This window comes from Lissotriton helveticus, chromosome 6 (genome assembly GCF_964261635.1).
Source record: "Lissotriton helveticus chromosome 6, aLisHel1.1, whole genome shotgun sequence".
In the NCBI taxonomy this organism is placed as follows: domain Eukaryota; kingdom Metazoa; phylum Chordata; class Amphibia; order Caudata; family Salamandridae; genus Lissotriton; species Lissotriton helveticus.
In genome coordinates this window covers 1,554,559,666-1,554,574,610 of record NC_136067.1, presented here as the reverse complement: position 1 = coordinate 1,554,574,610, position 14,945 = coordinate 1,554,559,666, and the positions used below count along the sequence as shown (strand labels likewise).

The 14,945-nt window shown below is 44.8% G+C and overlaps 1 protein-coding gene across 4 annotated transcripts in view; it reads left to right on the top strand.

Annotated features, from left to right (window-relative positions):
- The first annotated feature begins 330 nt into the window (after nucleotides 1-330).
- NHSL1 (NHS like 1) overlaps nucleotides 331-14,945 on the top strand; it is a 471,418-nt gene continuing 456,803 nt past the window's right edge. For all 4 annotated transcript variants that reach the window (XM_078649349.1, XM_078649348.1, XM_078649345.1 and 1 more), the window contains exon 1: nucleotides 331-724. In XM_078649349.1, coding sequence (XP_078505475.1) covers nucleotides 457-724 — 268 coding nt within the window. In that variant the 5' untranslated portion in view covers nucleotides 331-456. The remainder of the gene's footprint in view (nucleotides 725-14,945) is intronic.

The window sequence follows — 14,945 nt, the reverse complement described above, 5'->3', positions numbered from 1 at the left end:
GCGAGGAGGCAGGCTTTCGCTTTCCTGTTTGAATTTGAACACACAAGGTAGCAGAGGAGCTCGGCACTGGAGTGCTGTCAGCAACTTCCAACTTAGCCCAGACACTGCTTCCATGCGCACTGCCCGGAAAACTGTGCTCTTTCCTGCGTGTGGGGTTGGCCCCTGTGGCTTTTAAACAGAGATTTTTTAAAATAAAAATCTTTTTTTTTAACAAGGATAATTTATATTGCATAAAAAGCATCGGTTTCCAGCCGCAGAACAAAAACACATGCGAAGTGACAACAATTTCTGCTTCCTGCCTGTGAGGGGAACAATCCAGCAGGAAACCACCGGGCCTCCGAAGAACCACAAAGGACACCTGGGAGGAGTGGGATTTTAATTTCGGATTTTTTCGGGTTCTTCCGCATGGGGATGCGCTGTGGCCCCTGAAGGGTCTCCGGGGAGCCTGCCGCCGGGATGCCTTTCCACAAGCGGGCCGTGGGGCCCGGGGGCCGCAGCCCGGCGGGGCCCGGGGTGCCGGTGGGCTCCTTGCAGGAGGTGAGCGCCCGAGCCCTGCTGCTGGTCCTGCGGCAGCTGTCCGAGCTCTCCCGCCAGGCTGGCAGCATCTTCGAGGAGCTAGAGGCGGAGGCGGGCGCGGTGTGCCTGCGGGGGGCCCTCCTGGAGCGCCGCCTCGGGGCCCTGGTGCACAGCACCCGCCGCCTGGACCACCGGAAAGTGCCCGTCCGTAAGTCATGCGCTTTTCTGCCTTGTTCAAAGTCGGCGCTTTATCTGTGTGTGTTAAACCTCCAAATGTAGAAACACGTGTTGAGACTCAGAACTACTTGTAGTATTCAGACCGTACTTCTAGTGACACTTTTTTTTGTCTTCTTCACATTTTGCATAGTTCGGATCACATCAGTGAGACTTTATAGCGCTTTAACTGAGACGTTATAGCACTTTGTATAGGGACAGTAAAATATACATGGCAGTTGTAGCATCTCATATACGTTTATGTTGAAATGTACATCCCCTAAGTGGGGTGCCGAAGCACGTTTTTGGACGGGTCAAGTTACACCGTGGTGGAGTGCGTGGTTGGCATAGTGTTGTTGTTGTATATGTTATGATGCTGTGTGTGAAGTCAAGCCTTTTGGTGTAGTGCCTAGAGACCAGAGAGATGCGCTTGTCGCTTGGCGCAGTGTTTAGTAACGTGATAGTCAGGGCAATCCCACTGCATTTATATGCCACATATTCCATCATTTGCTGCATAATTTACAGATTTTAACTAAAAAGTTACTAAAAGCATTGCCACTTAAATGTACTATTTAATGATTGATTTGATGCTAACAAGGTTAAACTTCTGCCCCAACAGTATTAACGTGTAAAAATGACAACATTGTGAAGCAATATTGCCACAAAATGTGCGTAATTACGTTGCATAGTTGACCTTTTCTTGCAGTATAATGTGGGCAATCCAGGTCTATCATTTTGTCTTCCCCTGTCGTATAGGGGTCCTGGTCATAGATGTATCCAAGAAAGGGAGTGCAGTGGAGGGCATAGTTATGTAAATCACATACCCTGGAATAGGTAGCCGCTTGCTTTGCTAAGGGGGCCTTTTATCATTAAACTCTATGTTTGCACACTTGTCACAAAGGCTTTGTATCATGGGTCATTCTTGGTTCCAAAGGAGTGTTATGTTATCTTGTGTGTTGTGTTATGGCGATTTGTGTAGCGCACTAATCCACCGTGAGGGTATCCAGGCGCTTGAGCAGGTGTGTAGTCCCTTAGTCCCTGTAGAATTACTCAAAGGGCCAGGTCTTTAGCCTCTTGTGGAACTTAAGAAGTGAGGAGGAGGCTCTGATGGGATGTATGACGGTACAACGCGTGCTTTTACAACGCGTACCGTTACCACGCAGGTTTTACAACGCAAGCCGTTACAACGACTTGCGTTGGGGGGCGCTGGATAGTGGAATAGTTTAATTTACTATTCCAACTCCAGTCCCCATGGATAGTAGGGAAGGTGTTGGATAGTAAATTAAACTATTCCCTATCCTACAGCGCCCTACAGCGCAAGTCGTTGTAACGACTTGCGTTGTAAAACCTGCGTGGTAACGGTACCGCGTTGTAAAACTTTCGTCGTAAAGGATGTTTCCTCTCTGATGTGCTGAGGGAGGTCGCCATGTTTTGGGTGCTATGCAGGAGAATGAGTAGCCTTATGCATAAGCAGCTGTGTGCATCAACATATTTTCCCATAGACACAGAATGGGTAAAACCCTTTGGTACATCAGGCCCCAGGTCCTTAATCTGGCTGCTGCCCCATCGAAAGGTTGATTGAGTGTTAATATACTTTCTTGACTTTGGAGGCACTGCTGACCAGCACTGTGGTGTGTTTGATGACACAGCACTGGCAAGTCCCTGAAGGGCTGTAATGTTTTAAGGGGAGACTAGTGACACTTCACATCTGTATTTTAAAGGGCACTATTGGCACGTCCCAACATTGCTGCTACACAATTTATCGAGAATGCTGTGGTTTGTGTGGTCGGCTGTCCTTGTGATGGCCAGCTCAAGCACTTCTCAGAAGACCCAGTATACCTTTAGAGGACCACACCGGCACGCAGGCTGTCAGATGTGTACAGAATACTAGTAGTACAGACTGTTGACCACATGATGATGGCCCCCGATTCTTCTCCCAACTTGAGGTAGATTGGTGTATTGTCATTTCCGTAATACCTATTCTTGTAACCTTTCACTGTGTCCTACAGTCTTGAGTAGTTGTCAGAGATTGAGCGAGTGAGTCGACACGTCTCCAACCCACAATAGAGGACAAGCACTTCGACAGGATTCTTTATTGGCAGCTTATCTATCTTAAATTCTAGTAGGTTGTTTGCAGTGTATGTTAAGAGCCTGTAAAATAGTGGATTCTCAAGTATTTTTTGGGAGATGTGTATGTTTTGGGCTGGTGTGCCAATAGAAAGTATTTTAACATAAAAAATAAAAAAAATCTTTGAAGTTAAATGTTGTTACGGTGCATGCACCATCCAGGCTTGTTAGTAGGCAGTTGTTTTCAAAGTTAAACACCAAATGTATGGAAGTGACCTGTAACAAGCGCAAGTCAGGCTGACTATTAAGGATCCTAACATAGGGTGACCGTGAGTAACATGGTGAAGATTTCTACATTCAGACATGGTCTCCAGAGCACTAGACCGATCGAAGACCATGAAGCCTTCTCCTTGTGGGTTGAGTTTGATACACCAAGCTACCCACATACGTAGGCTGCTTGTGCTGACAATATAGGCAGTTGGCCTTGGGTTTCTGCCTCAAGTTTGACACTCGCACACAGCAAAATAGGCCCAGTCCCTTCCCACACCAAATATTCTCTATTCCCAGGAGGGCTGTGGACACCCTTGGTAAAGGAGGGAGGTAAAGGGCTTTCCCAGATGCTGGATCAAAGTGGAACATAAATTATCTGATGCTCTTCTCTGCTGTAGACACACCGTGGAAGGGCAATAGTGAATCCTGGTGAATCTGGGTACCACTCAAACAGATTTACTTCAAAGCACAACACGCAACAATTAATACTAGCATTTTGAATCTGCCACCCCTTACTGGGGCGGTCGTCTCAGAGCGAATCAGTAAGTACCGTCCTGAGGCCAGTATTGACTACCCAATATTAGGGAACTCAGTTCATCAGCAACACTGTAGTCCTTTGAAAACAGAATAATTTTTGGAGCAGTGAGAGGCCAGGGATGTAATCTAACAATAATTTTCTTTGAATTAGCCATGAGGAGCTAGCATTTGTGAGTGACCCCAATGAAAAAAAACCTTTTAGACTTTCTGAGATGGTTCTGGGCAATATGGTGTTCTGGGTGGTCATTGCTTGCTTCATATCCAAGAGTGTCATTTTTGATGTGCTTGTTTGAGTCACTGTTTTATACTGATTCTGTCAAGTTATCTGAAGTGATTAAATGGGTGTAGGTGCCCGGATTAGCAAGTTACCTCGCCAGCTATGCCTCTCCTGGCACCAGCCGCACAGGCTGTGCCAGGCTGGCATTCTTGCCTGCTCATAGTTGTTAATTTTGGTTTCTGAGCTGCTGAAGTTGTTGACATTCTTTGCTAAATTGCTATGGTTGGCAACTAAACGTGTTTGCATAAGAGAAGGGGGGATGGCTAAGAGAGGTACTCGGGTGTCACTCTTTCCCTGGGTGTTTGCTTGCCCTTAAGTAGTGTTTGACAGACAGAATTTGTTTAAGAAAAAGAAAACTTACAAAGCATCCATCTGCCTATCCCGTGCTTTTCATGCTCTGTGCCTTTGCAGACCTGCTTGAATTTATTTGCTGTTCGTCCCCTACCCCAATTCGGTTGGAGTTTGTTCAAAAGAGTCCTTACCCTTTCAGGGTAAGAATACATTTTTGATCCTCTTTGACGCTAAACCTCCGCCATCCTCGGCTCAAAATAACAGCATCTTGTATTGTGTTTATTTAAGAATTTGAATATTCTTGCAAAACTGGATTTTCCTTTTGGGATGGATGAGGCTGGGAACCTGTAGAACTGGGTGCTAATCCCTGCTTCCGCACTTGTCTAAAAATACCTTGTGATGTTTGGTGAATCATTTCCTGCCCCTGAGACTAGGGCTGTTGTACCTGTTTGTAACGCTGTGTGATGTAAAAGCAGACTGAATAGTATGTTTTTTTAGCACTGTCCAAATTGGCTGCACCCCTTGTCCATCCTCATCACTTCCTGGTTTTGCTGATCTAGTGTCAGGGGTGCCCTACGAATCAAATTCTGCTCTATGCACAGCATCTCAGATGTGATGCTGCTTTTGCTAGCGTCTCTTGGATGCCTGCCTTGCTCTTTGTAGCAATGGGTGCCTTCAATATCAAATGCCCAGAATAATAAGACATATCACCAACTATCTCCGTGTTTAGGTTGTTGGGCCCATTTCAGAATTATCATTTAAAACGCCCCTGTTTCCTGTTACCGAACATGTGATCTAGAGAACTGGGAAGGGTGAGTCCATTCCAGTGTTGATGCTCGAGTTCATGCTGGCCACACTTAGCCCCCTGCATCCCAGCATTCTTGCTGCCCCCCATGGTCTGGTGAAGTTGTTTAGCCTCTTTCAGGTCACCCACTATTCTTCTATGCCACAATATTCGCTAGGCCATTCTCCTAAAATACTTATGCTGACTTTATCCCACATCTACTTTGCCCTTTGTTGGTTTGATGCTTTACTTGGACAGGAATAGGTTAGAACTTCTTTTGAGAAAACCACAACATGTTTACCTTTATTGCAGAAAGATCACAGTTGAAAATCATATTACCCAGTGACTATGGAGACGCGAGGTACAGAAAGATGCGTCAACTGGGTGACAGAATGAATTATGTGTTTTTGTAAAGCACTATAAAGCAAATGTAAATGTAAATTCATACTTGTATAGCGCACTACTCACCCGCAAGGGTCTCAAGGCGCTTGTACGAATACCGCTGTGGAACCCATCCTGGCTTTCCCAGTGAGGTGTCCACTCCTGGGCACCCCCAAGGTGGAGGCCAGGCATCCTTAGCGTTGTGGGGGCTGTTGTGGAAATTAAGCAAGCTATTGCCCAGAGTTGCAGAGTGGGACTCCATGATTGGAATAGGCACCGAGGCAAGAATTATCAGGTCCGTGGAATTTTTGAGCCCAAGACCCGCCGAGGTGGGGAATTGAACCCTGGCCCCGGGCTAGACCTCTGCATCAGTGTCTGCCGCTCTAACCATTGAGCCACACTTCTCCACCCACAAAGCTTTATTCTGTATTAATCATTTTGTAAATAGCATCATCTTCGCTAGTTCATTGGCCCCTTAGTCCTTTTGGTTCTTGGGAGCAGATTGATCTCCGTGGGTGTGAATTTATGAGGCAGAAGGGTTTGCTTAAGGGGAGTAGACGTTCAGGTTCTGCTAGCTGTAGAGTGTGTGGATGCAGTATCTTGTATTCTGAGAGTTGAGTATGTGGTGATGTTTGGGTGTAGACAGGGACTGGGGATGGATCGGAAGGATGTTGTAGAACCTCTACTTGACCTAGACAAATCCAAATTTTCTCTTGTGTTTCTCTGTGGTTCTCTTCAGAGGGGTTCGTTTCCTGCAGCCCTCCACCTTGTTTCTGTTGTGGCAGCATTCTGTTGTGCTAGCAAAGGCTGTTGTGCGCTTCCAAACCTTTTCAGTTGCACATCCGACACTTTGTAGTGCAGTGTTAGAGATTCATCTTTCTCTTATCTAGGTTCCTGTGGAGGCCCAGTTGCCACAGAGTGTTGATTCCCTGTAGGTGGCACAGGTCTGTCCTCTTTCTCTGGTTCTCATAGATATTGTTTCTTTATCATTATGACAAGTACTTTCCGGGGTAATGTCACTTGGCGTGAGAGCCTTGCTTGCCACTCCATTCAACTGAGTCTTTTACACGTGTCCTTGTCTTCTCTGTCTCCCATAACAATTGCCCCTGGCATCCGCCTCCCCCCCCCCCCCCAGTCTTCATGTTCCACGGGCCTTGAGACAGCCTGTTCCGGAGGCTATCGCTAAGTCCTTCGTCCATGTTCCTCTGTCCTTTTTTAGGTCTCGCCTGTCGATGCGCATGCGCATCGAGCAAGCGAGACTATAGGGGCTCATCTACTCTTTATCTAACTTGCAAGGAATCGTGGCGATTCCTTGCAGTGCCCGTGACTTTTAAGCTCAATGCGCATGTGCATTGAGCTTAAAAGCGCGTGCACAGCCGCCCGCATTCCTCCGACACCTTTGAAGTGAAGCTTAGCTTCACTTCAAAGGCCCGGCTTCTTCACACCCACATGCCGCTCTGCCCCGCTCCGCCCCCTCCCCTGAGTCATCCTGCCTGCCCCTTCCCGCCGTGTCGCATTTCTCCTCCCCCCTCCCCTCTCCCCTCTCTTCCCTCCGTCTTGTTTTCTTTGATGCTGGTATTTCCATATCTGGCAGCTTCCTGCCCTCACCCCACGCACGCTGTTTATTTATTTATATTTAATATGCAGGAGATCTCAGTTTATTTAATTTATAATTAATGATGCCGCCCACGCTGAGGCTCGAACCCTGTTCTCCTCCTCCAAAGTCGGCATCGTTATATGTTGAGCCACCTCTTCGCACCGTTTGTTTGTGCTGACTTTCTTGCTCTGCCGCTGCTGGCAGCGGCATTGCGCTTGGAGGGAACATGTAATTGACCCGTCTCGCTTCTTTTCATTTGAATTTTTTTTACATTGTCTCCTTCCTTCCGCCCCTCGCAGTTTGTTTTCCTTGCACCGTCCCTTCTTACAGTCCCTTTAACCATTTTGGTGTTGCTCAGCCCCAACTAGCATGTTATTGTCAAGCCTCCAAATATGCAGCACAAACACGACGTACAAAGAGATTAACGTGTTGCCTGGAGCACATTTCGGGAATAACATTAAATGAAAGCCCAAACCCGCTTTACCGCAACTTGCTTTCACTTGTTGTCTTTGTTTCCAGTGCTATTTTAGAGCTTTGTGCAAACTACACTCTCGTTATTTTGCTGGTAATAACTTTGAGGGAATAGCGTATTTTTGTTTTTTAAATAGCTGGCAGCTTCCTGCCCTCACCCCACGCACGCTGTTTATTTATTTATATTTAATATGCAGGAGATCTCAGTTTATTTAATTTATAATTAATGATGCCGCCCACGCTGAGGCTCGAACCCTGTTCTCCTTCTCCAAAGTCGGCATCGTTATATGTTGAGCCACCTCTTCGCACCGTTTGTTTGTGCTGACTTTCTTGCTCTGCCGCTGCTGGCAGCGGCATTGCGCTTGGAGGGAACATGTAATTGACCCGTCTCGCTTCTTTTCATTTGAATTTTTTTTACATTGTCTCCTTCCTTCCGCCCCTCGCAGTTTGTTTTCCTTGCACCGTCCCTTCTTACAGTCCCTTTAACCATTTTGGTGTTGCTCAGCCCCAACTAGCATGTTATTGTCAAGCCTCCAAATATGCAGCACAAACACGACGTACAAAGAGATTAACGTGTTGCCTGGAGCACATTTCGGGAATAACATTAAATGAAAGCCCAAACCCGCTTTACCGCAACTTGCTTTCACTTGTTGTCTTTGTTTCCAGTGCTATTTTAGAGCTTTGTGCAAACTACACTCTCGTTATTTTGCTGGTAATAACTTTGAGGGAATAGCGTATTTTTGTTTTTTAAATAGCATGCACGAAAACAGTATAATTTCAATTTGCACCACTTATTTCCCATGTTTGTGTCAATGTAAAAATCGACCCTGCACACCCAGCACCAGGGCCGTGTGCCTCAATGATGCAGTACACGCACCAGTAACTGAAATATGACGAAAGACTGAAAGGAGTAGCTACAAGCTGTGCTCTAGTTCTGCTCTCCAAAAAATCAGCAAAGAAACAAGCAATTAAGAACATTTCATTGAAGAAACCATTGAGCAGGAAACAGAAGGAAATCCTACAGAAAGAATCCTAGAGAAAGAAGCTTGAGGTATGTAAACACTTTTATTATGCAAAGGACGTCAATTTCAGGATGCTCAGATGCTCTCATTGGAGTGAAGCGATGGCTTACGTTGAATGAAGAAGCAGCTCTGAGCACTTCAAGAACAGCTGTAGTTTACCACAAGGCACAGAGGCTCTGGCAAGCTTGCATAATGTGGCGGTAGTCCACATCTCGTCATCTAGTGCCCCTCCCTCTGACCACATTATAACACGTTTGTGCCGAGTTGGCTCTATGGTTTATGCAGGAATGAAAAGAAACAAGTAAAATGCATCAGAGATGAGAAAATAAAAAACAGCGAATCTTTCGTACTAAAAAGATGTATGTGAAATAGTTACGAATCTGTTAAAATATGAGCGACAATCCTCAAGTCATCCACAACTTACACTGGTGCTGTTCACTGAAGGGTTCACACTCTGCTTATTCAATTGTTGGCCTCTTGCTGAGATGGTGAATAAAAAGCTATTTAGTGTTCATTTGTATTAGAGCATGAATTACAAGATCAGCGAGTAGTAGTGAGACCACCCAACAATTCTCCATCAGTTGGCAAGTAAGGGGCCATTCTAAAATGGCAACACCCAGATCCTGGACTGCCTAACTCTCGGCCCACCCATAGTATAGTCTGGTAAAGATGATGCTCACGAGTGCCTGTGCAGCAACAAAAAATATCAAAAATGCATAATCTCGCCGGCGCTGAACTATGGATCGATAATTATTTGTCAAATACATTTTTAAAACATAAATGTTCCTCTAAGGCACATGGCAGATGCTATCTGTAGCCTTGAAAGTCCATAGGCCCTGAGAAGTGAAAGGTGATTGGTGAGGGCAAGTTGTGCTAAGACATACTCCTAAGCTTGTGTGCTCACCCTCACCCTCAAACCTTCACCCTCAACCCCTCACTCACCCTCACTCTCACTCACCCTCACTCAGCCTCAACTACTCTCACTCACCCTCAACCCCTCACCCTAACTCACCCTCACCCTCACTCACCCTCAACACCTCACTCACCCTCACCCTCACTCACCCTCACCCTCACTCACCCTCAACACCTCACCCTCAACCTCAACCCCTCACCCTCACTCACCCTCACTCTCACTCACCCTCAACCCCTCACCCTCACTCACCCTCACTCACCCTCACTCACCCTCACTCTCACTCACCCTCAACCCCTCACCCTCACTCACCCTCAACCCCTCACCCTCACTCACCCTCACCCACTCTCACCCTCACCCTCACTCATCCTCAACCCCTCACCCTCACACAGTGCAATAGGTCTCAGACCATTTCAGTTAGAGCTTTAAGAAATGTTTATGGCTTTTTTTTATTTGTAATTCTTTAGCATTGGCTACAGGAAACAAAAATGCTAAACATTTACAAAAAAAACCCATAAACAATTCTAAAAGCACTAACTCTAATGGTGCGAGACCTATTGCATTTCCAATGCTTGTTCAAGCCTGTCACCCAGAGTCGTTGATTCTGCCATCCACTTTCTTCAAAGCTTCCTATTCCCTGTGCTCTGTCATGGTAAAAGAGTGGAAATGTTTTCTTGCATCAACTTCTGAAGTCAGATTTTTTTTTTAAAGTTTACTCTGTGTAGTGCACTAATAGCGTGTTGATCGGTGTCCTGGCCCACAAGAATAGGTGCTAACGAGGAGAACAAATACAGAGCTAATTTGTAGGAGATGAAAGGTGTTCTACTGTTTCCTGAGACTGATCACTTTGAAGTTGGATCTCTGGACCGGAGCAAGGGAGGTGCCGGTGCTGGCCATGAGCCCTAGAAGAGATCTGCGACAATGAGGAACAGTAACAAGATTGGCATTGGCTAAACGTAACTACCTGCTGGGGCCTTCCGCAGAAACAGCTATCTTAAACAGAGCAGAGACAACCCATAGAGTCTTTAGAACAAAGGCAGAGCGCATTGAATAGGCACCATGTACAAATGGTCAGCCAAGGAAGAGCGGCCAAATGAGAAGACAATTGATTTCTCTTGTTCAACCTGAGAATGAGGTGTGGTGGGTGTGCTGGTATCTAGCTGTGAGGGAGGTAGGCAAGGTGAGAAAGAGAGAAGTACAGCAGTCTAGCCTTCATAACTTCAATGACTGGAGGACAGTTTTCTTATAATTGGCGACCAAGAGATGAATAACTTTCTTGATGATGCTAACACGAAGAAACAAGTGCAATAGAACCTCCTATTTTGAACTGTTACGTATCAAACACAAAGTCCCGTGATACTCATGCAGATGAACTCATGATTTGAGGTCAAGTTCATGTTTTCAGATATTTTGCGCCTCTGATCAGAAAAGCAATGCTGAGGATTGCTACCTATTTTTTTTTGCTCACTGCAAGTTTACAGTGAAAAGGCAAAGCAGGTCATCTGAGAGGTTTGTTTTGTGGTACATTAGCTGGCCTTAGGCATATGCATATGTTATGCACATTTTATTTAGTGCTTTGTTCCCTTAAGTCAAGGAACACTTTCAGTTTGCGGTTTGTACTAGGGATGGTTTTCCCAAATGTTTGTGTACTATACTTGCCCTTGAAGCCCAGACTCATTTTAGCTGAGCCTCTAGTTTTCACAGCCAAGTGGATATTTCCAGTAAAGTCACAAAGATCCTCTGATGCTATAATTCCACAGCTTTCGCAATAACAAGGTCTGTAGCGCTGATCACTCGGTGTTAAAGCTATGGTGAACATGTGCATATTCCTGTACGCTACCTGTGGCATCGCACAATTTTAGAGCCTACAAAATATCACCTTTGTCAGTGACCTTGAGCAGTGCAACTACTCTGTAATCTGCATGTTGCAACAATTTATTATAGGTCTTGTTCACAAATGCTTACAAATAGAGCAGTGTTTGCTAAGAATGCAGCACTTAGCGCTCAATCCCTTTGAAGGTGGAATTTTCCACTTCGGATATACTGTCATTAATTTGGGATATAAAACAAAGGGCCATGACGAAGTCTCAGTAATATATCAATCATTGGCAAAGCTAGTAGGTCTCGCATTTGGGACTAATTGGCTTTGACAATGGTTTTTAGCTATGCTGTACCCCATCTCTGGGACTTGGGTGGAAGTAACACTAAGGGTATGGGAAAAGAACATGGGCGAGAGACAACAACATGGAGCTGGAGGGGTTGGGTAAAGTACACGAGCAAGAGCACAAAGTGGAGGAGAGAAGCACACGGTTGGGAGAGAGAAACTAAGTACAGGTCGGGGAGAGAAGCACAGAAGGGAGACGGCTGGAGAACGGATGCTCTGTTGTGGAGTGGTTAAGTAAAAATAAAAAAGTAGTTTCCTAAAAGTGGGCAGTGGAAGGACACAAGTAAACAGGATATGCTACAGGGGAAGGGCAGACACAAGATGGATAAGGTAAGCCATCGCATCGCGTAAGAGGCAAGCCCTTGACGTTGACAATGATGCCAAACAATGTTAAGCAATGGGCTGGCTTTAAACCCTTTGTATGCCTACAATAGGTCTTTCTCAAACAGCGGGTTGTGCTGTCTGTCTGGTAGGTGAGACCTAAATAGTGAGATTGCAAGCACCACTCTTTTAACAGTTCAAGTGTAAATGTAGACCCTGAGAGCACAGCTCGCCTTGAAAGAAGGAGCTGATACTTAATCACAGGCCATTAATTGTGGAACATCCTACTACTGAGGTCCAGCCACAGCCCCTAACAGTTTAGAAAGCTACTCATACCAGGATATTCTAATGTAGACTCTGGTGACCATGACTTGGGCCAACAGTGTGCAAAGTTCCCAGAGTTAATGTGACACTCATCACCGTAAAATGAATATGTCGCTAAATTCATCGAAGGAGTCATATCTGCTATGGTAGGCTGACATTGTATCGTCATAAAAGGGCTTCAAAACTTTTCAATGAAAGTAGGGTATTGGATGCTTTCAATCCAGAAAAAGCAAGCAAAGTATTGCTCTTCACCAGCGAGCGCCCCACCAACACATCTTACTTACAATACTTTGGAATGCAAATCTTGACACTGTTCAGTAGTCTCTAGAGGTCAGCACCATTTCTTCAACATGTTAATGCAAGGAAGTCAATCCTATCCCTTTTGGAAGTTATGGTGAGCAGGGCCAATCGGAAGGTGATTCTGTTTTGTGTAGCCCATATTTATGTGGCGGTGACATGCATGATCGGCTTAGAAACACCTCTTTCCATACACCTACCTTGCGGATCAGTCTAGCGTACCCAAGCAGAGCATGTTGTGGGCTCGCCAAGGATACGCCTTGCAAAATACACCCAGCCTTTAGCCTCGACTGTGACTTTGACCACACATGCTTAGCTCTCGGTAGCATCTGATACTTATTTCCATTGCCATTAACTGTCCTTCCCATACAATTACTTTGTGTCCTCTTGGGTATCTCAGAATCTTTCCTACATTGATCGAGCCAAAGGTGACTCGGCGACGAGTGTAGCACTGTGGACTCCTCCTGTGTGCACATTTTTGATATGGGCTCCTATTTAAGATGAACATTCAGCAGAAGTAAGGATGTGGGGTGACACATATTTTAGGAACCTGATGGTTCCGACAGCGCTGAAACCTGTGGTTACAGGTAGAAATATGCGTATGGCATAAACTACCTACTTTCATTAAAAATTGCCAGAAATGGAAGTGTGGCGTGTTGCCAAAACGAGTTTTAAATATTCTAAGTTCAGACAAACTAATCTTTGAATTTGGTGGTTATGTGTATTGTTTGATTAGCCTTTTTTATCACGTCCTTTTGATTCCTGTTTTTTAGAATACTCATTTGATTTCTGAATGAGAAAACTCATTAGCCCAGGGTTGCCAGTATAGGTCTTGGAGGTCCAGGCCCATTTCATGTTTACAAGATAACCATGGGCTACGTAAATTGTTTGTGTATAGATTTGTGGAATGTTCTTTTAGCCAATGTTGATGTCTTGAAAATCTGACATGCCTCCAACCCTCTTCGACCTACATTGGACATCCCTGCCAGGTATTTAAATTCTAGATAGGATCTTGAAGGGTCATTTTTATGCATAACCCAGAACAAAGTTTTTGAGGCTACCTTGTAGGATGGCTCCGAGTCGTGGAAACACTTCTTCCAGATGGGAGGTCCCTTTAGTCTTGTGCTGATTGGTGGTGAATGCACAGTCCCACTTTGTACACCTATGTGTGCTTATGCCTTCATTCATTGTCCTTTGCCCATTAACAGAAACATATTTTCTAAAATCTTAAACACCTAGGGCCCGATGTAGGTAATCCCAGATTACCGATTCTTAAATACCGAATCATACCGATTCGGTATTTAAGAACTGGCAATCGGGATTTAGGTATTTTTACCGATTCAATTACCGAATCGGTAAAAATTGGTAATTACCGAATCGTTATTTACAGATCGGTAAATACCGATTCAGTAAAATTACCGAATTTACAAGGGGAACAGGGTGTCACTTTGACACCCTGTAGCACCCCAATTGCAGGCTTGTGTGCCATGTGGCACACAGACATGCCCTAAGGGCATGTCTGTGTGTCACATGGCATTGGTGTACATGCACAGATGTGCATGTACACTGGAATTCTGTATTTTAGTCCTAAGTGGCCTGTGGCACTGCAAACTGTGCTACCTACATATGGATTAACAGAATCGGTATATTTACCGATTCGGAAAAATACCGAAGTGGTAAATTTACCAAATTGGTAAATATACAGATTCTGTAAATTCCGAGCCACCTACATGTCAAAAGCCAAATACCGGTCGGTAACGGCCGAAATCGGCCGTTACCAACCGGTATTTGGCTACCAACATCTGGCCCTTAGTTTGGCGGAACTAGTTTCCAAACTGTTTTTTGGCCTTTGAGACAACTTAAGTTTGCCCTCCAGACTATTCGTTTTCTTTAAAAAAAAAAAAAGACATCACACATGATATACAGACATAGAGGGGCTTTTGGTGAGCCGTATTCAACCATTGATCTATTTCATTGTCATTCACATTTTGCTTTCGTCCATACTTAATTATTGTCTCCTTTCGCCTTGAGTGACTGCGCAAAGTCAGTGCTCATTGTTCACATCCACCTAAAAAGAGTTCCTTCTTCTTCAGTAACAAACTTGACACTATGTGCGCTTTTTAATTTTACCTTAAATACTGGCCTTTTTATTTCGTCTGCATTTTGAGTGCACAGTTAGATGGTGATTTATTTTCCGTCTCCTTTGTAAAGATGCACTTATAAAGTGTTTAAGTGACATTACAACATTAGAGCAGGGGGTGTGACTTGAGTTCTTTTTATTAGGTGGGGATTTATTCTTGTCTCCCACACACATGATAACCGTAAAAAGCATGGCACAAACTGACAAAGCTGTTATGTAAAAAATACATGAATAAGAAAATGACCACATCAGTGACTGTTTTTTAAATTAAAAAAAAATGGAATGCTTGCATATGGCAGCCAGATTTAGGTGGTGGCGTATTTTCGTTCTGTTTTCTTTTCGTGCTACATGCTTGCAATAAAA